Source organism: Peromyscus leucopus, chromosome 9 (genome assembly GCF_004664715.2).
Source record: "Peromyscus leucopus breed LL Stock chromosome 9, UCI_PerLeu_2.1, whole genome shotgun sequence".
NCBI classification, from domain to species: domain Eukaryota; kingdom Metazoa; phylum Chordata; class Mammalia; order Rodentia; family Cricetidae; genus Peromyscus; species Peromyscus leucopus.
The window spans coordinates 48,235,791-48,256,799 of record NC_051070.1 but is presented as its reverse complement, the minus strand read 5'-3'; the positions used below and the strand labels follow the sequence as shown (position 1 = coordinate 48,256,799).

Genomic DNA, 21,009 nt, shown 5'->3' with positions numbered 1-21,009 from the left:
CCCAGATTTCCAGGATATTTTATGCCTGAATGTGGCTGCTTTTTGCCCTTGTCCAAAGAGTCTCCCTGAGGCTAAAGTGAAGAGTTTTGGATTAATTCTATTGGCAGAGGAAATCTCAAAACATCCTAGTATAGACTCTGTTTGTGTGGTTATTAGAGTTAACTCTAATGAAGACTTGAAAAACTAAGCAGATAAAATTACAAAATGTGCAGATTGAGTAAAGGGGCACCAGGAAGTGGAATAGAGCTAAATCTTTTGTTCAAGGAAATGAACAGATTAAGAAATGGAATGAAGGTAGTAGTGACCTCAGGACAAGACCCCACCCAGATAAGTTTCCAATAAGTAAAAAAGAATTAAAGAAAACACTGGAGCTGAGTATGGTGGTGCACACCTTTAATCCCAGCACTCAGAAGGCAGAGGTGGGCAGGTCTCTGAGTTTGAGGCCAGCTTGGTCTACAGAGCGAGTTCCAGGACAGCCAAGCGTAGGCAGTGAAAGAAACCCTGAAAAACAGAAAACTTGGGAAGGTGACATTAAACAAGGGGGTCATGTTCCAGCCCTAGCAAGCAGCAGAACTTGGCAGCTTCAGCCATATGGTTCTGGCTTTAAGGATAGAAGAAAAGGGTTATAGAATGTGCTTTAGCCAGTAAGGAAAGCTGCTGAGGCCAGGCATTTGTCAGGGGTGTCTCTGAATGGATGCCTAGAGAGGCCATTGTGTGAAGCTGTGAAGTTGAAGCCTGAATTGCCTTGGGGACCCCAAGATGTTAGAGATGCCAGAATCATGGGATATCTGCTAGGAGAACTGCTAACATGGAGTAGAACCACCTAAAGAGAAAGAAGTGTGTTTCAGTCAATAAAGCTGAAAGGAGGTTGGAGCTATAAAGAGCATTTTGACATCAGACATGGAGATGCAGAGTCTGGAGTTTGCCCAGCTGGTTTTCAGTCTTGCTTTGGTCTAGTATTTCCTCACTATGCTCCCTTCCCTGTGTTTTGGAATGGTAGTGTATATCTGTGCCATTATATGTTGAAAGTATGTGATCTGTTTTTTGATTTTGATCTTATAGGGGATTATAGTTAAGAGATTTCATGAATCTCAGAAGAGACTTTGAACTTTGGGCTTTTAAACATTGTTGAGACTGTGATAGACTATGGGGACTTTTGAAGTTGGAATGAATGCATTTTTACATTATAATGTGGCTACAAGCCTTAGAGGGCCAGGAGCGGAATGTGGTGGTTTGAAAGAAAATGGCCCCCAAAGGGAGTGGCACTATTAGGAGGTGTGGCTTTGTTGGAGTGGGTGTGGCCATGTTGGAGGAAGTGTGTCACTGTGGAGGTAGGTTTTGAGGCTCATTATATTCAAGCCATGCCCAGTGAAGAATGGCCACTTTGTGTTGCCTGTGAGTCAAGATGTAGAACTCTCAGCTCCTTCTCCAGCACCATGTCTGCCTGCATCTGCCTTGCTTCCTGCCATGACAATAATGGACTAAACCTCTGAACTGTAAGTCAATCCCAAATAAATATTTTCCTTTATAAGAGTTGCTGTGGTCATGGTGTCTCTTCACAGCAATAGAGACCATGACTAAGACAAGTAAATACACAGAAAAATGAACTCTATCTATCATAACAACAAATAGGCCAGATTCTCCTAGTAAAATATAAAGATTACTACATAAGACTTAAAAATTTTGGTAGAAACAGTAGAAAACCTGAGGAAGCCATTTTCTTGTTTTGCTGAAGATATATGATTGTGTTCTAAGGAAACCACTTAGTCAGGGAGAACTCATAATGGAATTTGGTTATACAGCTTGATTTTTTTAAAATTTAGTTTAAAACAGTACATCTTTTCTATTCTGTATCTACCTTAATCAGTGAATAATGGAAAGAATAGAAATATTATGTATGGAAACACAGTTTGAAATACTTGGAGACAGTTATTATGGAAATTCTGAAGTGAGTCATAATTTCTTATGAGGGACGTAAAGTAAGATTTGAGAGGCTAAAGAAACAGTTCAGTGGCTAAGAGCACCTACCTTAGCTCTGGCTAAGGACTGAGTTTCAATGCCAGCACCCACATCAGCTGGCTTACAACTGCTTATAACTCCAACTCTAGGGAATTCAGTGCCTCTGGCCTCTCCAGGCACCTACCCTCACATGCACACAATCTCATACGTACAGATATGTAATTTAAAATAAAATCTTTTAAAATATTTGAAAGATTAAGAACGTATGTTTTAGATTTTAGTTTTATCATTTATATTTGTGTGTGTGTGTGTGTGTGTATGTATGTATGTGTGTATGTTTGTATGTGTGTGTACATGTGTGCAGTGCCATTGGAGGCCAGAAGAGGGCATCTGATCCTGGAGCTGGAGTTTCAAGGGGTTGTGAGCCGCCCAGTATTCGTGTTTGGAACTGAACTTGGGAGAACAGTAAATGCTCTGAACCACTGTGCCATGTCTCTAGCACTGATAATACGTTTTAAAATAGAAAGTAAACACTGTCAACAAAAATTTTGTATAACTCCAAACAACTGCAATTAACTTGTCAAGTTTGTGTTTATGTGTGCTGAAAGAGGGAAAGGCAATTATATAAATCAATCTTAAAGGTAAATAATTTTGGCACTGAAAAATATTTTCCCTATTAGTCATTATTGTCATAATAAAAATAAGCACAGAGCCAGGCATGGCGGCACATGGCTTTAATCCCAGAAGTTTGGAAGCAGAGACAGGCGGATCTCTGTGAGCTGGAGGCCAGCCTGGTCTACAGTGAGTTCCAGATCAGCAAGGGCTACATAGTCAGTCCTTGTCTCAAAAACAAAAAATAGGACATGGATGAATTCAGGACTTTTATTTATTTGTAAAAGAATTTGACTATATATACATTATATAAACACATGTATATATTGAATACATATTATATATATATGTATAAATTGAAATGTATAAGAGCTATATATACCCACAACAAAAAGTTGACAAAAATAGTTTGTTACTCTATTAAAAGATCACCATATTTTACTTTAAAAAATCATTGGGAATGTATTTTGCAGACACTATACACTAGATATTCTGTGACTAAAACAAAAAGACTAAGTTCTTCATCACTATCATTACCAAAACATTCTTAGTGGGGCAGATAATTTTCTATGTATCTACTACTTTGCAAATACCTGAGTTTCCGGATTTCATTTGGAATATTATGAATTTCATTGTAGGAAACATCAAGTTCCTCAAGATAATACAGGCAAAATAACCTTAAATAGAAAGAATAGTTAGTTGTAGTAATGACTATGCCTTGTCACTGGAAATTAAAACATCTAGAAATTAAACATTTTCCTAAGACGCTGAGAGTTACTTTGACTTCTTTTCATTATGGGTAGTATACACTCCATGAACACCTCTAAAAATGATTCCTCTGTCCATGAAGATTGCTTGGAGATATTGGAGTGGGAAAAGCCTCACTTAACAAAAGACAGCTAAGAGTTTTTTGTCATCTGAAGGTTTTTCTTGGTTTCCATGTTAGTTTCCTGCCTGACATCTGGCTAGCCAGAAGCAGCAGAACTCCAGCTGCGGGAGGAATGAGGTCCTTCTGGAGGCTTCCCTCTCCTAGCTCCCCAGGGTTACCTTCCCTGGCTTATAGCAGCATTTGTCTCTGACTTCACAGGGTCTTCTTCCAATGACACAGGCTATATAGGGCCCACCCTTATTCAGAATGATCCCATTTAATTTGAAAGAAAAATTCATTTGCATACTATAATTTAAAATAAGGTCACATTCTGAGATTTTATGTGGACCTGGGCTTTGGAGGGACATGGCTCAACCCAACTGTATGAAGACTTTCCTAGTGAAACACCCTTGACTTTTTTGTCCCATCAAGTTAAGTGCCCAAAGTAAGAACTGAAGGATGGAATGGCTCTATAGCATACAACAACTATAGCACCATGAGTCTGTCTCCTGGGGGATGCAAACAAATCATTTCTTAAAGACTGGAATTGAACAGCTAAGTATGATACTGATCACTGTCCCTGGTAACCCCCTCCCCATTCTATATGTACTGTTCTCAAAAGCTGCCTCTTCGTACATAAATGACCTGAAATATTACTTGCATGGTCTTTTAGCTAAAGCATTATGAACACAGGATTTTACTAACTTCCCACTATTCCAGCATGGGAGATGGAGATCTTCATGATCCTGCCCTTGATTACTTTCGTAGCTTACCTGTCACTTCCCATCCCATACTTCCCTGTGATGCACCATTTATTTGCTACAAGTATCTAAATCCCATGCAGCATCTGCCCAAACTTGACTGGTCTTTGTCTTCTCACGTTTGAAATCTTAACCCAGATGTTGTCCCTGCACAGTGCGCTTTCCAAATCTTTTCAACTGGAGGAACTGACACTTCTGTGTGTCCGTTCACCTCGCTTGGCCCCTGTCCCATTGCACAACTATGAGGATCTGGAGACCAGGAATTCCACCTTCTACTTCTATCTATCCAATGTCTCACTGAGTAAATCAGAAATGAATGAACCCCAGTTAATCTAAATTCTTTCTCTGAGAAACTGGTGACATTGATTAGGGAATGTAAGGTAACCCTTGTCAATTCAGTGGTCAGCACCAATTCCTTTTTCATCTCTGTAAATAAAATGTTGATGCTATCTGCTCTGTTTTTTCAACTCAAGATCATATTTTGCTTCTTTGCCTCAGGGATTTCCTCTCTGCTTCGCTTCCAGTGGATCACAGTTCATCCCCTTCAAACTTCCTTCCCCTCACTTATCCCAATATCCCAGCCACCAACTCTAGGTTGCACTCCCTGGGAACCCACAAGCTAGTCTGGTCAGGAAGCAGGTAGGCTGACTACAGATCTTCACTCTCCCTCTGATCCTCCAAATCCAATCTCCCAGTCTCATTCCCAGCTCTGTAGAAGACCATCTGTTGTGACCTTTCCTCACTCTCTGACTCCATTCCCAGAGAACTAAGCAAATCCTGGTAGAGTACCCTGCTTTTTTCCCCTGCTGTGGACCTCCCCAGCCCATCCCCATTTGTAAGTGTCAGCTCCCAATTCCTAGAAACAGATTTTACCTGGAACCCCCAGTGGCCACATCCATCAGGATCCCAGCAGAATTTCCTACCAGGCAACACACAGCCACCACACTCTCCTAAGAGCCAGAGAGGGCAACAGAAACCAAGGGTGGTGGGAAAGACAAGACCAGGTACCAGCACCTAGAGTTACAATCTTCACAAGCCCCAAAGTCTAGATGTCAGTATAAAAACACAATTAGTTGCCGGGCGTGGTAGCGCACGCCTTTAATCCCAGCACTTGGGAGGCAGAGGCAGGCGGATCTCTGTGAGTTCGAGGCCAGCCTGGGCTACCAAGTGAGCTCCAGAAAAGGCGCAAAGCTACACAGAGAAACCCTGTCTCGAAAAAAACCAAAAAAAAAACCCAAAAAAACAAAAAAACAAAAAACCAAAAAAAACAAAACAAAACACACAATTAGTAACAGCCAGAACAATCTGTCTCCATCAGGCTCAGCAACCCTACCATAGCAGGCCCCGATTGTTGCAACATATTTTAAGGAAAAGTACTTAAAATATCCTTTGAGAAGGAGAATGAATAAATATCTTTAAAAAAAATCTATGAAAACACAAAGGGTAGAAGGAAATGAATAAAACAGGTCAAGATCTGGACGTGAAAACAGAATCAATAAAGAAAACCTAAACTGAGGGAAATGTGGGGATGAAAATTTAGGGAACTCGAACAGGAACCTCAGAGGCAAGCATCACCAACAGAATACAAAAGATGGAAGAGATACTCTCAGGTGTTGAAGACACAATAGAAGAAATGAATATACTTGTCGAAGAAAATATTAAATCTAAAAAAACATCCAGGAAATCTGGTACACTATGAAAAGACCAAATCTAAGAATAATAAGAATAGAGGAAGGAGAAGAAATGCCGATCAAAGACTCAGAAAATATTTTCAACAAAATCACAGATGAAAAATTTCCTAACCTAAATGAGGAGGTGCCTATCAAAGTACATGAAGCATAAAGGATACTAAATACACTGAACCAGAAAATAAAGTCCCCTTGACACATAATAATCAAAACACTTGAATATACAGAACAAAGAGAATATTAAAAGCTGCAAGGGAAAAAGACCAAGTAATATGTAAGGGCAGACCTATTAGAAAAACACCTGACTTCTCAATGGAGACTCTAAAAGGCAGAAGGGCTTGGACAGATGTGCTGCAGACTCTAAGAGACCATAGATGCTAGCCCCAGACTACTATATCCAACAAAACTGTCAATCACAATAGATGGAGAAAGTAGGACATTCCATGATAAAACCAAATTTAAGTAATATCTGTCTACAAATCCTGTCCTACAGAAGGCTAGAAGGTAAACTCCAACCTAAAGAGTTAACCACAGTCGACAATCAGCAGACACTGCTCATCAATAGCTCTCAACATCAATGGTCTCAATTCCCCAATGATGTCTGCCTGCAAGATATGTTAGTGAAACAGAGACACAAAGCTTGTGGGAGTCACCAACCAATAACTGATTTGACTTAAGGTCCACTCCAGGAGATGGAACCCATACCCAACACTACTTGGGTGACCAAGAACCTGAGACCAGATGGCCCAGGGACCTGGGGTAAAGACAAATACTACTGTTCTACTAAAAGAACATAGCAATAAAATGACTCCTAATGATATTCCTCTCTACTCATAGATCAGTATCTTGCTCAGCCATCATCAGAGAAGCTTCCTCCAGCTGCAGATGAGAACAAATACAGAGATCTACAGCCAGACAATATGCAGAGCATGAGAAACCCCAGAACACTCAGCCCTAAACAGGACGTCTCTATTACGTTGCTCCCCTCGGGGCTCAGGGAACCCAGCAGAAAAGGGGGGGGGGAGGTAAGAGCCATGGGAAATGGAGGATATCAGTGAAACAAGACCTTGTAAATCAACATGAGTGACGCTCACAGAGACTGAGCTGCTCGGGGCTGTACCATGTCTTTTGCATAAATTACAGCTTCCAACGTAATGTTTTTATGAGATTCCTGAGTGAGTGAATGAGTGGGCCTCGCAGTTTCTTGTACATTATCTTGGGCTCTTTCCTTCTCTTTGTTTTGTCCAATTCCAATGTGTTCATTTTTGTTTTATCTTATTATATTTTATTATTACCCTTTAGAAGCCTGTTTATAATGAGAGACGGAGAGGGAGTGTGTCCAAATGGGAGGGGAGGCGAGGAGGGCAAGGGAGGAGTCCAGGGATGGGAAACCCTAATTAGGATACATTACATGAGAAAAAAATTCTATTTTCAATAAAAGGGGTGGGGGGGGACCTCCAAGATCTGGGTGTTTTCTTTCATTGTAGAAATGTAGATCCAAAGAACAGGCTTTAGAAATAACTGGACGAACTTACAAGACAATTTACAAGATATTTTCCCTTGATTTTCGTAGTGTTCTTGAAATCAAGGGCACTTTGCCTGGCCTTTCCAATAGAAAATGACATCAAGGCTATGAGTGACTTGCCAAAATGCTCAGCATCTATGGTAAAGAGCTGGCCTTGGGGAGTACTATGCCTTTTCAACGGTGGCACATGGATCTAATGTAACTTGAAAGATCTAGCTAGGAATGGGAAAATACAGTGAAGGAGCCCCACCATGTTTTTAGAAAAACTTAGTCACCCAAGTAACATTAGTATATAAAAACCATAAGTAAAAATGTAAACAAGTCATAACAGAAAAGGACAATCTACTTCATTTTTTGAGACAGGGTCTCATGTAGCCCACGCTGGCCACAAACTCCCTTAGTGGCTCTTGCTCTGACCATTCAGCTTCCTTCTGACTGTTCTTCTCTGTTGTCCTCGACATCCTCCTCCTAGGAAAGGATCTACTCACTGTCTTCCCAGACACATCTGGCTGCCTTTGTATAGACCGAGTGTTCCCTTCACCTTGGTCTCTGTAAGTTCCTCTTAGCTACCTATCAGTGCATGATATGACGTTTCGGGATATTTTATTTCTGTGTATGTACATGTGCATGTGGATGCCATGGGAGGCCAGAAGCAGGTCTTTGGTTCCCTGGAGCTGGAGCTGCTGGAGCTGTGAGCCACCCTACATGGGACATGGCACTGGATGAGCACTATGTGCTCTTAGGCACTGAGCCTTTTCCCCCGCCCCTACTCCGACTTTTCAACCCAGACGCTTCTTTTCCTTATGTTTGCTGTGTCTTACCAGTACGAGATGTGGCGGCGTTCACGCCATTGCCCTAGCTCAGCTTTTCTTCCTCTCTTACCCTAACTACTCTGACAGTCCCCAGTTGGTCACCTAGAACTCTGTTCCCCCCCTCACATACCCATTCTTCCCAATGGCCCATGTGTGACCTAAAAGAGAGTTTGGCTCCACCACTGTCCCGTAGAAAGCCCCACGATGGCCAGTCACTGTGTGAAGTATTCATTCCTCACCTCACCCCACAAGGACCCATGTATCACTCCAGGCTCGTTTCTCAACAGTTGGCTCTACCCTGTAGGTTGCAAAATTTAGCAAACAGTTTGTATTTCCTAACCTACATTATATATGATGCTTTGGAACTCTGTTCATTCAAGAAACATCTATCCCATTCATGGAACGACCATCCTTTGCTTGACCCCTGAGATGGAGCCAACTCAAAAGCTGCAATGGGTTAGGTCTCCTCTCTTCCAGGGAGTGACTCTGAACCTGCAGCATGGGTTACATGTTATCCTTTCCTGTCCACAGAGCTTACAGTGGACATCTCCACAATTTTATGTTGCTAATTATATTATATATATTCACTTGTCTGTCTTCCCGACAGGCCTGGAGCCCCAGCAGTGCATAGTGGGTGTCTATTAACATCTGCCAAAGCACAAGAATTAAAGTGTAATGTCCACCGGCTGCACATCTGTGTGACCACTGCAGACAATAACAACCAAAGCAGGGAATGTATCTGGAGGCAGAGCCAACTCAAGCATGTTCTAGGCTTATTTGGGTCACTGCATTTTACTTGGTTGCAGGTAATGCTTCTTCAGCCTGCCACAATGCATCACATCTCTTTGGCTAGGCAAGCGAGAGGTCTGACAATTCTTTCCTAAGGAGTTTCACTTAACAAACATTTCCGTTTATGTCGGAGACTGCTCTGTATTTTCTTTGCTATCAACAAGATTGTCCTTCTACGTTTTTCCTTTTGAGTGCAATATGCTGTTGATCTGTCTTTGATAAACACGAACATTCAATTATATTGAATAAAAATATAGCACTTTGTTTTGGAAATCTTAGTATGTTTAAAGCACCTGGAGCATTTTACTGTAACTAACAGTTTATGTAATTTGGCCAGTGTATAACAATGAAAAAAGCTGACTCTTTAATTACAATTAAATTTTAGTTCCTTTAGGGACTATCACATTTTCAGTGACAGGACTATTTAAAGTATGTAATTATGATTACAGATTATCTGTTATGAATTCTTATTCAGGTGCTGTACATGCACATGAATGTGTACAGTTATGTGTATATACCTAGTTATGTGTATTCACGTTTACATACACAAACAGGAACACATGCACACACCCTTAACTTACTACATTTAGTTTGCTAAACTCTTAATTGGAAAAAGTATCTTATTTTGGTTGAAGTTTTAGTTTAAAATTTTTCTTAGGAGTTAAACTGTAGCTCATATGTGAGAGGTCCAGCTTTCTATACTCAAATGTCAGCATTTTTTCTTTTCTTTCTTTTTTCTTTTTTGTTTTTTTTGAGACAGGGTTTCTCAGTGTAGCTTTTGGAGCCTGTCCTGGAACTTGCTCTGTAGCCCAGGCTGGACTCAAACTCACAGAGATCTGACTGGCTCTGCCTCCCGAGTGCTGGGATTAAAGGCGTGTGCCACCCCCACCTGGCAAATGTCAGCATTCTTATTAGAATGGAAAGGCTCTTAGCCATCATATAGCCCAATCTCCATAGGTTACAGACTAGAACACTGAGGTCCATAATAGTCACACTACTTTCTATAGATCCCCAGGTCATCATCCTCAGCTTTAAACCAAAATCTTAAGCTCCTAATTCTGAGTGCAGTGTTTTCCATATCCAAAGCACTGTCAACAGGTAGGCAGAGGGATCTCACCTGAACTGCTGGTCTTCAGATGTGTATTTACTAGAGCTACACTAAGTGCCCTGTGGAACTGGGAGAATTATTTTTAATACCATACTAAAAAGTGAATCTGCTATTTGTAACAGAATGAGAATGTTTAATCAAAAGGCTTCTAGCTACTTTCAAAAGGGAAACTGAGACCTTACTAAATAATTTATAACTGAATAAAATAAATACAAATCATTTCCTTCTGTGTGCACCTCAGACGATCAACCTTACCCCAAAGGAAGTTCTCTAATAAGATTAAAGGCAATGGAGAAAATCCTAAGTAATTTCAGCTGTTGGATTTCAGAAGGAATTTCTCTGATAGGATTATTTCTCAGTTTCAGTACTTGTAGATTTTTAAGACAAAATATCTAGGGGATAGAAAAGAAAAACAAATGTTAATTGAATGAAAAGTTTACAAACTCTCACGTGTGTAATTCCGTAAATGCTTTAAACCAATACAGTAAGATCAGTATAGAAAAACATGTTGGCTCATGGCGTGTGTCTCAGTAAACACTTCTAGAAAAAAGAGCAAAGCAGGGTAACACTGGGTGCTGAGTAAGGGGGAGTCAGGACACCTGAGTCATGAAGGAGGCGATAAAGCTCTGTTTTTCTAATTTCAACTGCCATCATTGTTCCTTTTAAATAATGGTTTTTATTAATTCTTTGAGGATTTCGTACAATGAATTTTTATCACGTTCACCTTCCTTCTCCAACTCCTCTCAGATCCGGCCCGCTTCCACCTCCCTACCCATGCAATTTCATAAGCACATGCCCTCCCATCCCCCAGACCCCAACCACTGAGTCTAGTTTATGTTGGACAATTACTCTGGGGTATGAAGACTCTGTGGAGTGTGATTGACCTACCTGGGGCCACACCATTAATGAGAATTACCTTTCCCTCAATTATCAAATACCAATTGCCTCAGCTAGGGGTGGGACTTTGTGCCCACCTCCCTTCTCCATGCTGGAATTTTGCTTGGCTTGGGTTTGCACAGGTCTTATGCATGCTTTCGGGATTTCCGTGAGGTCCTCTGTGCATCTGCGCTGCTCTTGCTGGAAAACACTTCTCCCGCGAAGCCATCCACCACCTCCAACTCTTACAACCTTCCTGACCCCGTCTTCTACATAGACTTCTGAGCCTTAGGGTGAGAGGTGCAATAAGCATCCCTCGTTTAGGGCTGAGCACTTCTGAGTCTCTTACCCTCTCTGCACATGACCAGTTGAGAGTCTCTGCATCAATTGCCATGTATTTTGCAAGAAGAATCTTCTCTGATGAGAGCTGAATGATGCAGTGACCTGAGTTCCAACTCAGACTCCCTGTGGTCCTGGTAGGTAGGATGGCTGATAGGGCCTGGTTTTTCTTTCGGGAGTGTGTGAATGTGTGGTGGAGAAGCCAATAAAAATGCAATTGGTAGGCTGGGTATTGGTAGCACACGCCTTTAGTCCCAGCACTTGGGAGGCAGGGCCAGGCGGATCTCTGTGAGTTCGAGGCTAGCCTGGTCTACAGAGTGAGATCCAGGAAAGGCACCAAAACTACACAGAGAAACCCTGTCTTGAAAAACAAAAAACAAAACAAACAAAAAATGCAATTGGTAGCGAAAGTGGAGTTCCTTGCTTTCAGAATGGCCCTTCTAACTGTACAGGCTTTCGCTGCAATGCATAGAGTTTCAGAGGCTTCCTTACATTAGCTATGTGGTGTTTTAATTTATGAATTAATTGGAATAACATGAACTAAAAGAACAAAGCCCTCAAAACAAAAGGTTGGAGTTAACAGGATGGTGTGTTGAGACAGTAAAACTACTGTGCTCATATGTCCCTGACTCAAGAATTATCCTTGGAGTGCTGTCAAGAAGGCTCAGAGGTTAAGAGCACTTATGGCTGTTGAAGGGGACTGGAGTTCTGATCCTTGCATCCAAGTTGGGTGGCTCACAGCTGCCTGTAACTACACGGGATCCAGTGTCCTCTCCTGGCCTCCATGGATACCCACATGCACGTTCACATGCACACACAGACACAGACACATGAACACACACTGTTGTGTGACAAGACTTCTCCTGGAGAGACAACCCACACATCCCAGACAGGGAGCCTACAACAGACCCAAGTCTGGATACCACGGAAGTCCAGTGAGTTATATCGGGGGTCACTTACAGAGGTGGAAATGACTCAGAGACAGCTGTATCACCAACGCCCACCCTAGCACAGGTGACAGCTCACAATGCTGGGAACCTGACACACACTGTACAACCTGTAAGCAGCTCAACAGGTTGGAGAGTGTCCTTTCCAAGTGATTCAGTTGGTCCAAACTTCTTCTGGCAGCTCAGTCAGCCTCTGCTTCTTCTAGGCAGCTGGGCTAGCTCAGAGCCTTCTCTTCAGCTTTGTTCCTCTGATGGTAACTCCCAGCATTCTTTGCTGTTTATTCTTGGGGGAGGCGGGTAGTGAGGTATTGAATCTAGTTAGTTTCAGGGACTTCCTGAAGCTATTTTGAGTTTGCTTTGTTTGTTTCTGGTTTAAGAGCTTCCCTGCAGGATGGAGTGTTTCAATCTGAGAAAAGTCCTACATTTTTATTAACTCATATTTTCATATAAGACCATCAGGCAAAGATGAGGGAGAAAGGAAGTATCTCCAGGATTCACCTTAGTCGGCTGTCACACTCAGGTGACTTCACTACAATCTCTTAAAAATTTCATGCCCATCAATTTTTTTATATGAAAATGTAAAACTGAACTAATCTGTAGATTAATTTGAAACTATTATCATTTAAAAAATATCAAACCTTCAGACCAGTGAGCCTGGGATGTTTGTCCATCTATACACGTCTTATTTAATTTTTTTCCTACTGAAATTTCAGTGTAGGTATGGTGCTTTGGTTGAAAGTATTCCTAAATATTTCATTCTTATTCACGTGATTTTAAATGAAACTGCTTTCTCAATTTTCTTATCAAGATTGTATATTGATGGCATATTAAAATGCAATTGACTTTTTTCTGTATTAACTTTATACATTGCAACCTTTCAGAAAATACTTATACACTATAATTGTATTTTATTGTATGTCTTATTATACTTATATCACCTGCAATTGGAGATGGTTTGAAATGAGAAATGCTTTCTCCTCTTCTATTTGTTGGGTTTGTGAAAGACTGGTTTAATTCTTCATCATTAATTTGATATAATTCACCCATTAAATCATCTAGACTGAAACATTTCTTTGTGGGAAGTTTAAAATTATTGTTAAATCTCGTTATAAATCATTCATATTTTCCAGTTTTAGTCTGCTTATATGTGTTTATAGAACTATATTCATTTCATCTAAGTTGTTAAATTGGTTGAAATAGTTATTTAAAAATCTAAACTATTGCTGGGTGGTGGTGGCGCACATCTGTAATCCCAGCAATCAGGAAGCAGAGGCAGGTGGATCTCTGTGAGTTCAAGGTCAGTCTGGTCTATAGAGCTAGTCCAGGACAGGCTCCAAAGCTACAGAGAAACCCTGTCTTGAAAAACCAAAAAAAAAAAAAAAAATCTAAACTATTTTTTGGTGTTTCTGTAAAATCAATAGTGACCTTTCATTCTTGATTTTGGGAGCTTGAAACTTCTGTATTTGGGGGGGGGGGTGTCTTTCTATAGAATCCTTGTCATTTTGTTGGTCTTTTCAAAGTAGTAACTCTTGCAATTTTTTGCTTTATATCTATTGATTTCCTGCTCTATAATTCCTATACTAATTTTTATTATTACCTTCCTTATTCTCTTTAAGGTTTAGTTCTTTTTTTAATGCCTTAAGTTGGAAGGTTATTTTGTTGCTATGAGATACTTCTTTCTTTTCTTTTTTTTTTTTTATTTGTTTTCTTGTTTGTTTGTTTTTTGCTCTGTGCACCCCTGGCTGTCCTAGAACTCACTCTGTAGACCAGGCTGGCCTCGAACTCACAGAAATCCACCTGATTCTGCCTTCCAAGTGCTGGGATCAAAGGTGTGCACCACCACCACCAGGTGAGATACTTGTTTCTTAAAACAGGCACTTACAGCTGTGTGTTTTCCCCTGAGCACTGTTCTAGATGCATCAAATAAAGGTTGACCCCCTGTTTTCACTGTCATTCACCTTCAAAATTCTCTAATTTCCCCTTTGATTCTTCCTTGACTTCTTGATTAAGAATTAGTTGCTTTGATTCTCTGGGGACTCGTGGCAGAGGCCCAACTTAACTCTTTCCCACCGACCCTCTCAGCCTTCCTTTCTAACCCATCTCCATCCCTTTTGTCAAATGCCAATCCCCAGAAACTCTTTCTACCAGGGATCCCCAATGGCCAAACTAGACTGGGAATCATGAAGACAATTTTCGTTACCCTTCCTGTCCTCCAATAAGATCCCTCTGGTCTTTCTCTAAGTCCTGTAATAGCCTGCTGGCAGGATCCCTCCTCCCCCATCTTCATTCCCTGGGGACTCTGCCTCTTGGTGAAAACCTAAGGTCTCCCTAGCTCTTCCCCAAGCTCCTCTCAGCATTACTTCTTAGTCTGTCTCCATTCTCTTCTGGCATACACTGACCCACAAAGCACTCCCTACCAGGGAACCCACAACCACCACACTTGCCTAGGATCCACAGATGGGAACAGCAACCCAAGAACATAACACTCACCCAACAAAGACAAGACCAGATGGCAACACCAAAAAATACCTCAAGTACAACTCCAGATGCCTAGTCCCTGATATATAAACACAAACTTTAACAGCCAAGAAAATTTGCCTTCACCAGAAGTCACAGCCAATATCAACCCAAATTGAGACAAACACAATGCATTTCCACTAAATCAGAAATAAGGCAAGGTTAGCCACTCTCTCCATATTTATTCAATATAGTACTTGAAGTCTCTTAGCTTGAACAATAAGACAATTGAAGGACATCAAGGAATACAAATAGGAAAGTAAGAGGTCAAATGTCTTTATTTGCAGATGATATGGTTTTATGCATAAAAGACCCTAAGAACTCTACCAAGAAACTTCTACAACTGATAAACACTTTCAGTAAAGCAACAAGATACAAAATTAACACACAAAAATCAGTAGCTTTTCTACATACACATGACAAACTGAGAAAGAAATCAGGAAATTAGTACCTTTCAAAATAGCCTCAAAAAATATCCTGGGATAACTCTAACCAAGCAAGTAAAAGATTTGTATGATAAAAACTTTAAGATGTTGAAGAAAGAAATTAAACAAGACTACAGAAGATGGAAAGATCTTCCAATGCTCACGGATTGGTAGATTAATTAATTAATTAGATTAATATCATGAAGACTGCCATCCTACTGAAGGCAATCTACAGATTCAATTCATTCCCCATCAAAATTCCAACACCATTCTTCAGAGAAATTAAAAACAAATCCTCAACTTCATAGAGAAACACAAAAAACCCAGGACAGTAAAACAATTCTGAATAATAAAAGAACTATTGGAGGAATCACCATCCCAGATTTCAAGTTGTACTACAGAGCTATACTAATGAAAATATCATGGTGATGGCATAAAAACAGACACACTGACCAATGGAATTGAGTTGAATATCCTGACATGAGCCTACACACCTATGGCCACCTGATTTTTGACAAAGAAACAAGAACACACTGGAGAAAAAGCAGCATCTTTAACAAATAAAGCTGGTCAAACTGAATGGCTGCAAACAGATCCGTGTCCATCACTCTGCACAAAATCCAACTCCAAATGGATCAAGGACTACAACATAAGACCAGATACCCTAAGTCTGATGGAAGAGAAAGAAGGGAATAGACTCGAACTCATTGGCACAGTATAGGACTTTCTGAACTGGACACTGATAGAATAGTACTAAGACCAAACATTAATAAATGGGACTTCATGAAGCTGAATAGCTTCTGTACGGCAAAGGATACCACCACTGGGACAAAGAGGAAATCTAAAGAATAGGAAAAGCTCTTCATCAATTATACATACAATAGTAGTATCTACAATATATAAAGAACTAAAAAAAGGGAACATCAAGAAAACAAATAACCCAATTTAAAAACAGGATGCAGAACTAAACAGAGAGTACTTAAAACATGAAACACAAAAGGCTCAGAAACACTTCAAAAATGTTCAATAACCTGAACCCCACTAGGGAAATGCAAGATTTCATCTTACACCAGTCAGAATGGCAAAGATTAAAAAAAATGACAGCTCACGTGGAATACAGCAAACACTCATCCATTGCTAGTGGGAGTACAAACTTGTACAGCCACTATGGAAATCACAGTGTGGTTGTTCTCAGGAAGCTGGGAATAGATATACCTCAAGATCTAGCCATACCACTCTTGGACATACACCCCAAAGACTCTGCATCTTAGTACTGATATTTGTTCATCCATGTTCATTGCTGCTCTATTCATAATAGCCATCTACTGGAAAAAGCCTGGATGTCCATCAGCTGATGAATGAATAATGAAAACAATGGAATATTATTTGGCTGTTAAGAAATATGAAATTTGCAGGTAAAATGAACAGACTTAGAAAAAAATCATCCAGAGACAAAAAGACAATTATTGCTATGTTTTCTTTTATATGCAAATATTAGTTTTGAGTCTTTGATATGAATGTTACAATTCAAATAACTCCAGAGGTGAAGTACATATTAAGGGACTAGCAGGGAGGAGGGGATACGCCATGGAAAGGAAAACAGAATAGAGTATGAAGAGATAAGGAGGAAACCAGGATAGGAGGACTAAATACGGAGGGGATGGAAGAGAAGTGTAGTGGAGGGGATATGAGGAGGGACAACTGGCACTAAAGATCATTTGAAAAACCAGTGAAACTTATTACTGTAGAAGCTTCCTAAAATATATACATACATAGAAGGACTCTAAGAGGACTCATCAAATAAATGGGGGAGCTAATGCCCCAACTAAAACTTTCAGTGTCAGGATTAGGTGACATCTTTTTGAGTCACTGGCAAATGGGATCTCATAGATACCTCCCCCAAATCACAGTTATGGCCAAGGGCATTAGTTACTTTCCACAACCTAATGGCACTACTGTTGAAGACAATACTTACTTGTTTCATGGATCATGGAGAAGTCAAGCTGATGCCTAACTAGAAACTTCACTCCTACTGACTAGGATTCATGGTGCTGGAAGGTACTCTGCATGCTACCAGAGGAGAAAAGTAACCATCAACCCAGCTACAAACACTGTGACCTACAACAGTGACCTACCTGAAAGACATACTGGTGTAATAGTGGCATAAATGGTATGGGAGTAAACAACCACTTTCCGCTTGGATTTATGGTCCACTTCTAAAATTGAACCCATACCTGACACTGATAAACTGACCAAGAACCTGACAGGCTATGGACCTAGAGAAAACCAAATACTACTATTCTGCTAAAGGAACATAGCAATAAAATGACTCATGATGATGTTCTGCTGTAGCCATAAATCAGTGCCTCCCTCAGCCATCAAAAAAGAAGTTTCTTCTTGCAGTAGATGGGAACTAACACAGAGACCCAAAATTATGTAATATGAGTGAGAGACTTTGGAGCACTAAGTCCAAAATGGGATGTCTTCATGAAACCCTAGCCCTCAGATCTCAGGGATCTATGCAGAAGAGGAGGTAGATTGTAAGACCCAGAGATTCTGGATGATTCCAAGGACACAGCATCTTCCAGACACTAATATGTAAGTTCATATATGCACGACTGATGCACATATGAACCCACAGAAACTGGCTGCACGCAGAAGACCTGCACAGGTTCTAGCCAGACAGGGTCTCAGTACCAAGATGCGAAAGTGAACACAGGCTTCCACCCTTAACCAAGAAGCTATCTGCAACTGATACCTGCTGGCAAAGGAAAAAATAGTTTTCTTCAAGGGAATTTCACTGGGTATATTAACCACACTTTGGGGTATGCCTCATTTCTAGGAGTACTTGGCCAACATAAAACAAACTCAATGGTATTTTTGTAGACTTTTTGGTCTCATTTTTCTCTGGGCATTTTTTGTCTTATTGGTCCTTTGCTTGTATGTTTGGCTTTCCATTTTGTGGGGGTTTTGTGCATGCACGTGTGTGTGTGTGTGTGTGTGTGTGTGTGTGTGTGTGTGTGTGTGTGTGTGTTTCACTTTTTAAAGACAGAGAGAAATAAGAACACAATTGAGTGTAACTTGCACTGCCCATATGGTCATGGTTATGAGGCCATGCACTGGAATGGGTTGACCTACCATTTGGTTTTTGGTATTTGGTTCTCTCTAGGTCCATAGAGGCCATACACTTAGAAGAGCACACTTGCCCCTCCCCCAGCAGTCATCAACTCTCAGACTGGAGTGGGGACTCCTGAGCCCCTCCCCAGTCCACACTAGAATGCTGACTGGTTTGATCTTGTACATTCTTGTGCAGGCAACTACAGCTGCTGAGAGTTCATGAGATGATCCTGTCATGTGCAGACAAAACTGGTTCACCCCAGTCTACCCAGACTAACTTGGCTTTTTAATTTTTTGATTAGCACACATACAAGTTCATTTTAAATGTTACTAAAAGAAGAATAAATTATTTTTTTATGCAACTTACAACCATGAGAACATATTTGAGACATAAAGCATTTGGGGCTTACGTCACTGAATTTCCAAAGAAAAATGTGCTACACTTTCTTCACTTCTAATAAGTAAGGCCTTTTTAGATGCAGTCCAACATGAATTTGTTTCATAATATCTTTAGGATATCATAAGATGTCTATTTTTATTTACAATAGTAAATTATAGCAATATAGATAAGGAAAAAAATGGACTCACTTCCATAGGAAATTTGTTGAGGTCATTAAATGATAAATTAAGGTATATCAATTGAAAAGTCAGAGGTGTTAAGTCTGGACAGTACAGAAGAAAGAATCCCTAAAGGAGAGTAACAAAAAACAAAATATTATTAACAGTAAATTCTATGTGGAACAGTTTAATTTTCTAATAGTAATGCTATAAGATGCACTGTCAAAACTTTTCTGATCTCTTAAGAGGAAAATTACAACTCTATTTAGTTTTAAATCATACTGTTCTTTGTGTGTATGTGTGATGGATATGTGTGTGCATGTGTGAGTATAGGCACAGGGCACATGTGGCAGTCAAAGGACAACCTTGAGTATGAATCTTTGCTTTCCACCTTGAGACAAGGTCTATTTGTTCTACACTCCACACACAAGGCTATCTGGCCACGAGCTTCTGAAGATTCTCTTACTTCTTCCCAGGATCACACGGCCCATACTCATGCTAACATGTTCAGCTTTAGGAGGGCGGTAGGGATTCGAACTCAGGTCTCTAGGCTTGAATGCAGGTGCTTTATCCACGAAGCCATCGCCTCAGCCTGCATTATTTTTATTTTATGAGATGATGAGCATGTTTTCATTTTTCTATGGGTAATCTGTTTCCATGAACTACTTCCCTAGTTTCTTTTTCTTATGCATAGAAGCACAGTCTATGATTTTGTATGTTGATCTTATTGACTGTAATTTTGCTGAACTTATTTATTAGCTCTAGGACCTTTGTCAGTGATGATTATAATTCAAAAAGCCATAATCCCAAACAATGAGGTCCAAAAGATCACATGACGATCCTAAAACATTAACATCCTGTTGAAATCCTGAGACTTGAAATCCTCAAAACTTAATCCTCATTGGAGGAAAAAGCAAAAACTGCTAACAGAGACGGAAATCCAAGCTCTTGGGAGGGTGGGCGATTGATGTATGTATGTATGTGAATGCTCTAGACTGGATTGTTGCTAAGTTACTCAATTATGTACCACTTCTGCCTTTTCATACACAGCACCATGCTTGTTCAAGACATGCTCTTCAGCTGAGAATAAAAAGAACTTGATAAGCTCATGGCATTCCAAAACCAGGATGCTTTGCTGATGAAATGTCCTTCCAGGGCTACATAATGCATTACATTGGCCAACTAGAGCAATTTCTGAGTAGGAAGGTGACTGTTGAGGTGATAAAAATTAACTCATTTACTAACATGAAAAACATGCATACTTCACTCTGGCTAACACTTTTACAACTCATTAACATTCTCTCTCCCTCTCCTCCCCTCTCCCTTTTCCCTTCTTTAAAAAAAATATAGATTTTCGAGGCCAAAGACTTCTGGGCAACTGGGTATGTAGTTTGTTTTGGTCGAATGCTCGCTCAGCATGCATGGGGCCCTGGATTCCATTCCCAGCACCCTGTAAGTGGAGCATGGTGGAGCCTACTTATAATCCCAGCACTCAGGAGGTGGAGGCATAAGGATCAGAAGTCGTCCTCAGTTCCACGGTCAGTGCAGGAGACCCTGTCTCAGACAAGCAAACAGCTCTGGGTGCAAACACGACTCTGCTTACTCACTGTGAGATCCTGTGCAAGCTACTTTCCCGCAGCCTCCACGTTGGCATCTATGAAATGAAGATTCCAATGCCTACTTCGCGGAATGTTAGTGGTAGGAGGAGCACAGGCTTGGAACACAGTGTGTGCTTAATAAATGACGATCAATGCTACTGTGATTCATTTGCTGAGCAGCACAAGAGTTCAGTTCAAACCAGCCTCACGTGAGACTTGACACAAGGTCTATAGCTTCTGGCAACTTAAAAACATGAACAATCTCAATCCTACTTATTAGGCTAAAGGATGAAGAAATAAAAAGAGTATAATTTCTTTGGCTCTCAGCATCCTTTTCAACTTTATTGGTGAACTGAAGACAAACTCGGACAGGTAAATTTAGAGGTATAACTTGCATGTGTTCCTGAGAAATCTCAGCTGTAACTGAGAAGACTCCTTCAGTCAAATAGAAGCTAACCTATATTGGGAAACTGAAGATACAAACAACTGATAACACCAGAGGACATTACT

General features: G+C 40.5%; 1 protein-coding gene across 3 annotated transcripts in view; it reads right to left on the bottom strand.

Moving 5' to 3' along the window:
- Lrrc63 (leucine rich repeat containing 63) overlaps positions 1-21,009 on the bottom strand; it is a 36,715-nt gene that overhangs the window by 8,533 nt on the left and 7,173 nt on the right. For all 3 annotated transcript variants that reach the window (XM_037208387.1, XM_037208388.1, XM_037208389.1), the window contains exons 6-8: positions 18,932-19,030; positions 10,378-10,514; positions 3,165-3,248 (exon numbers count right to left, since the gene is read on the bottom strand). In XM_037208387.1, coding sequence (XP_037064282.1) covers positions 3,165-3,248; positions 10,378-10,514; positions 18,932-19,030 — 320 coding nt within the window. The remainder of the gene's footprint in view (positions 1-3,164; positions 3,249-10,377; positions 10,515-18,931; positions 19,031-21,009) is intronic.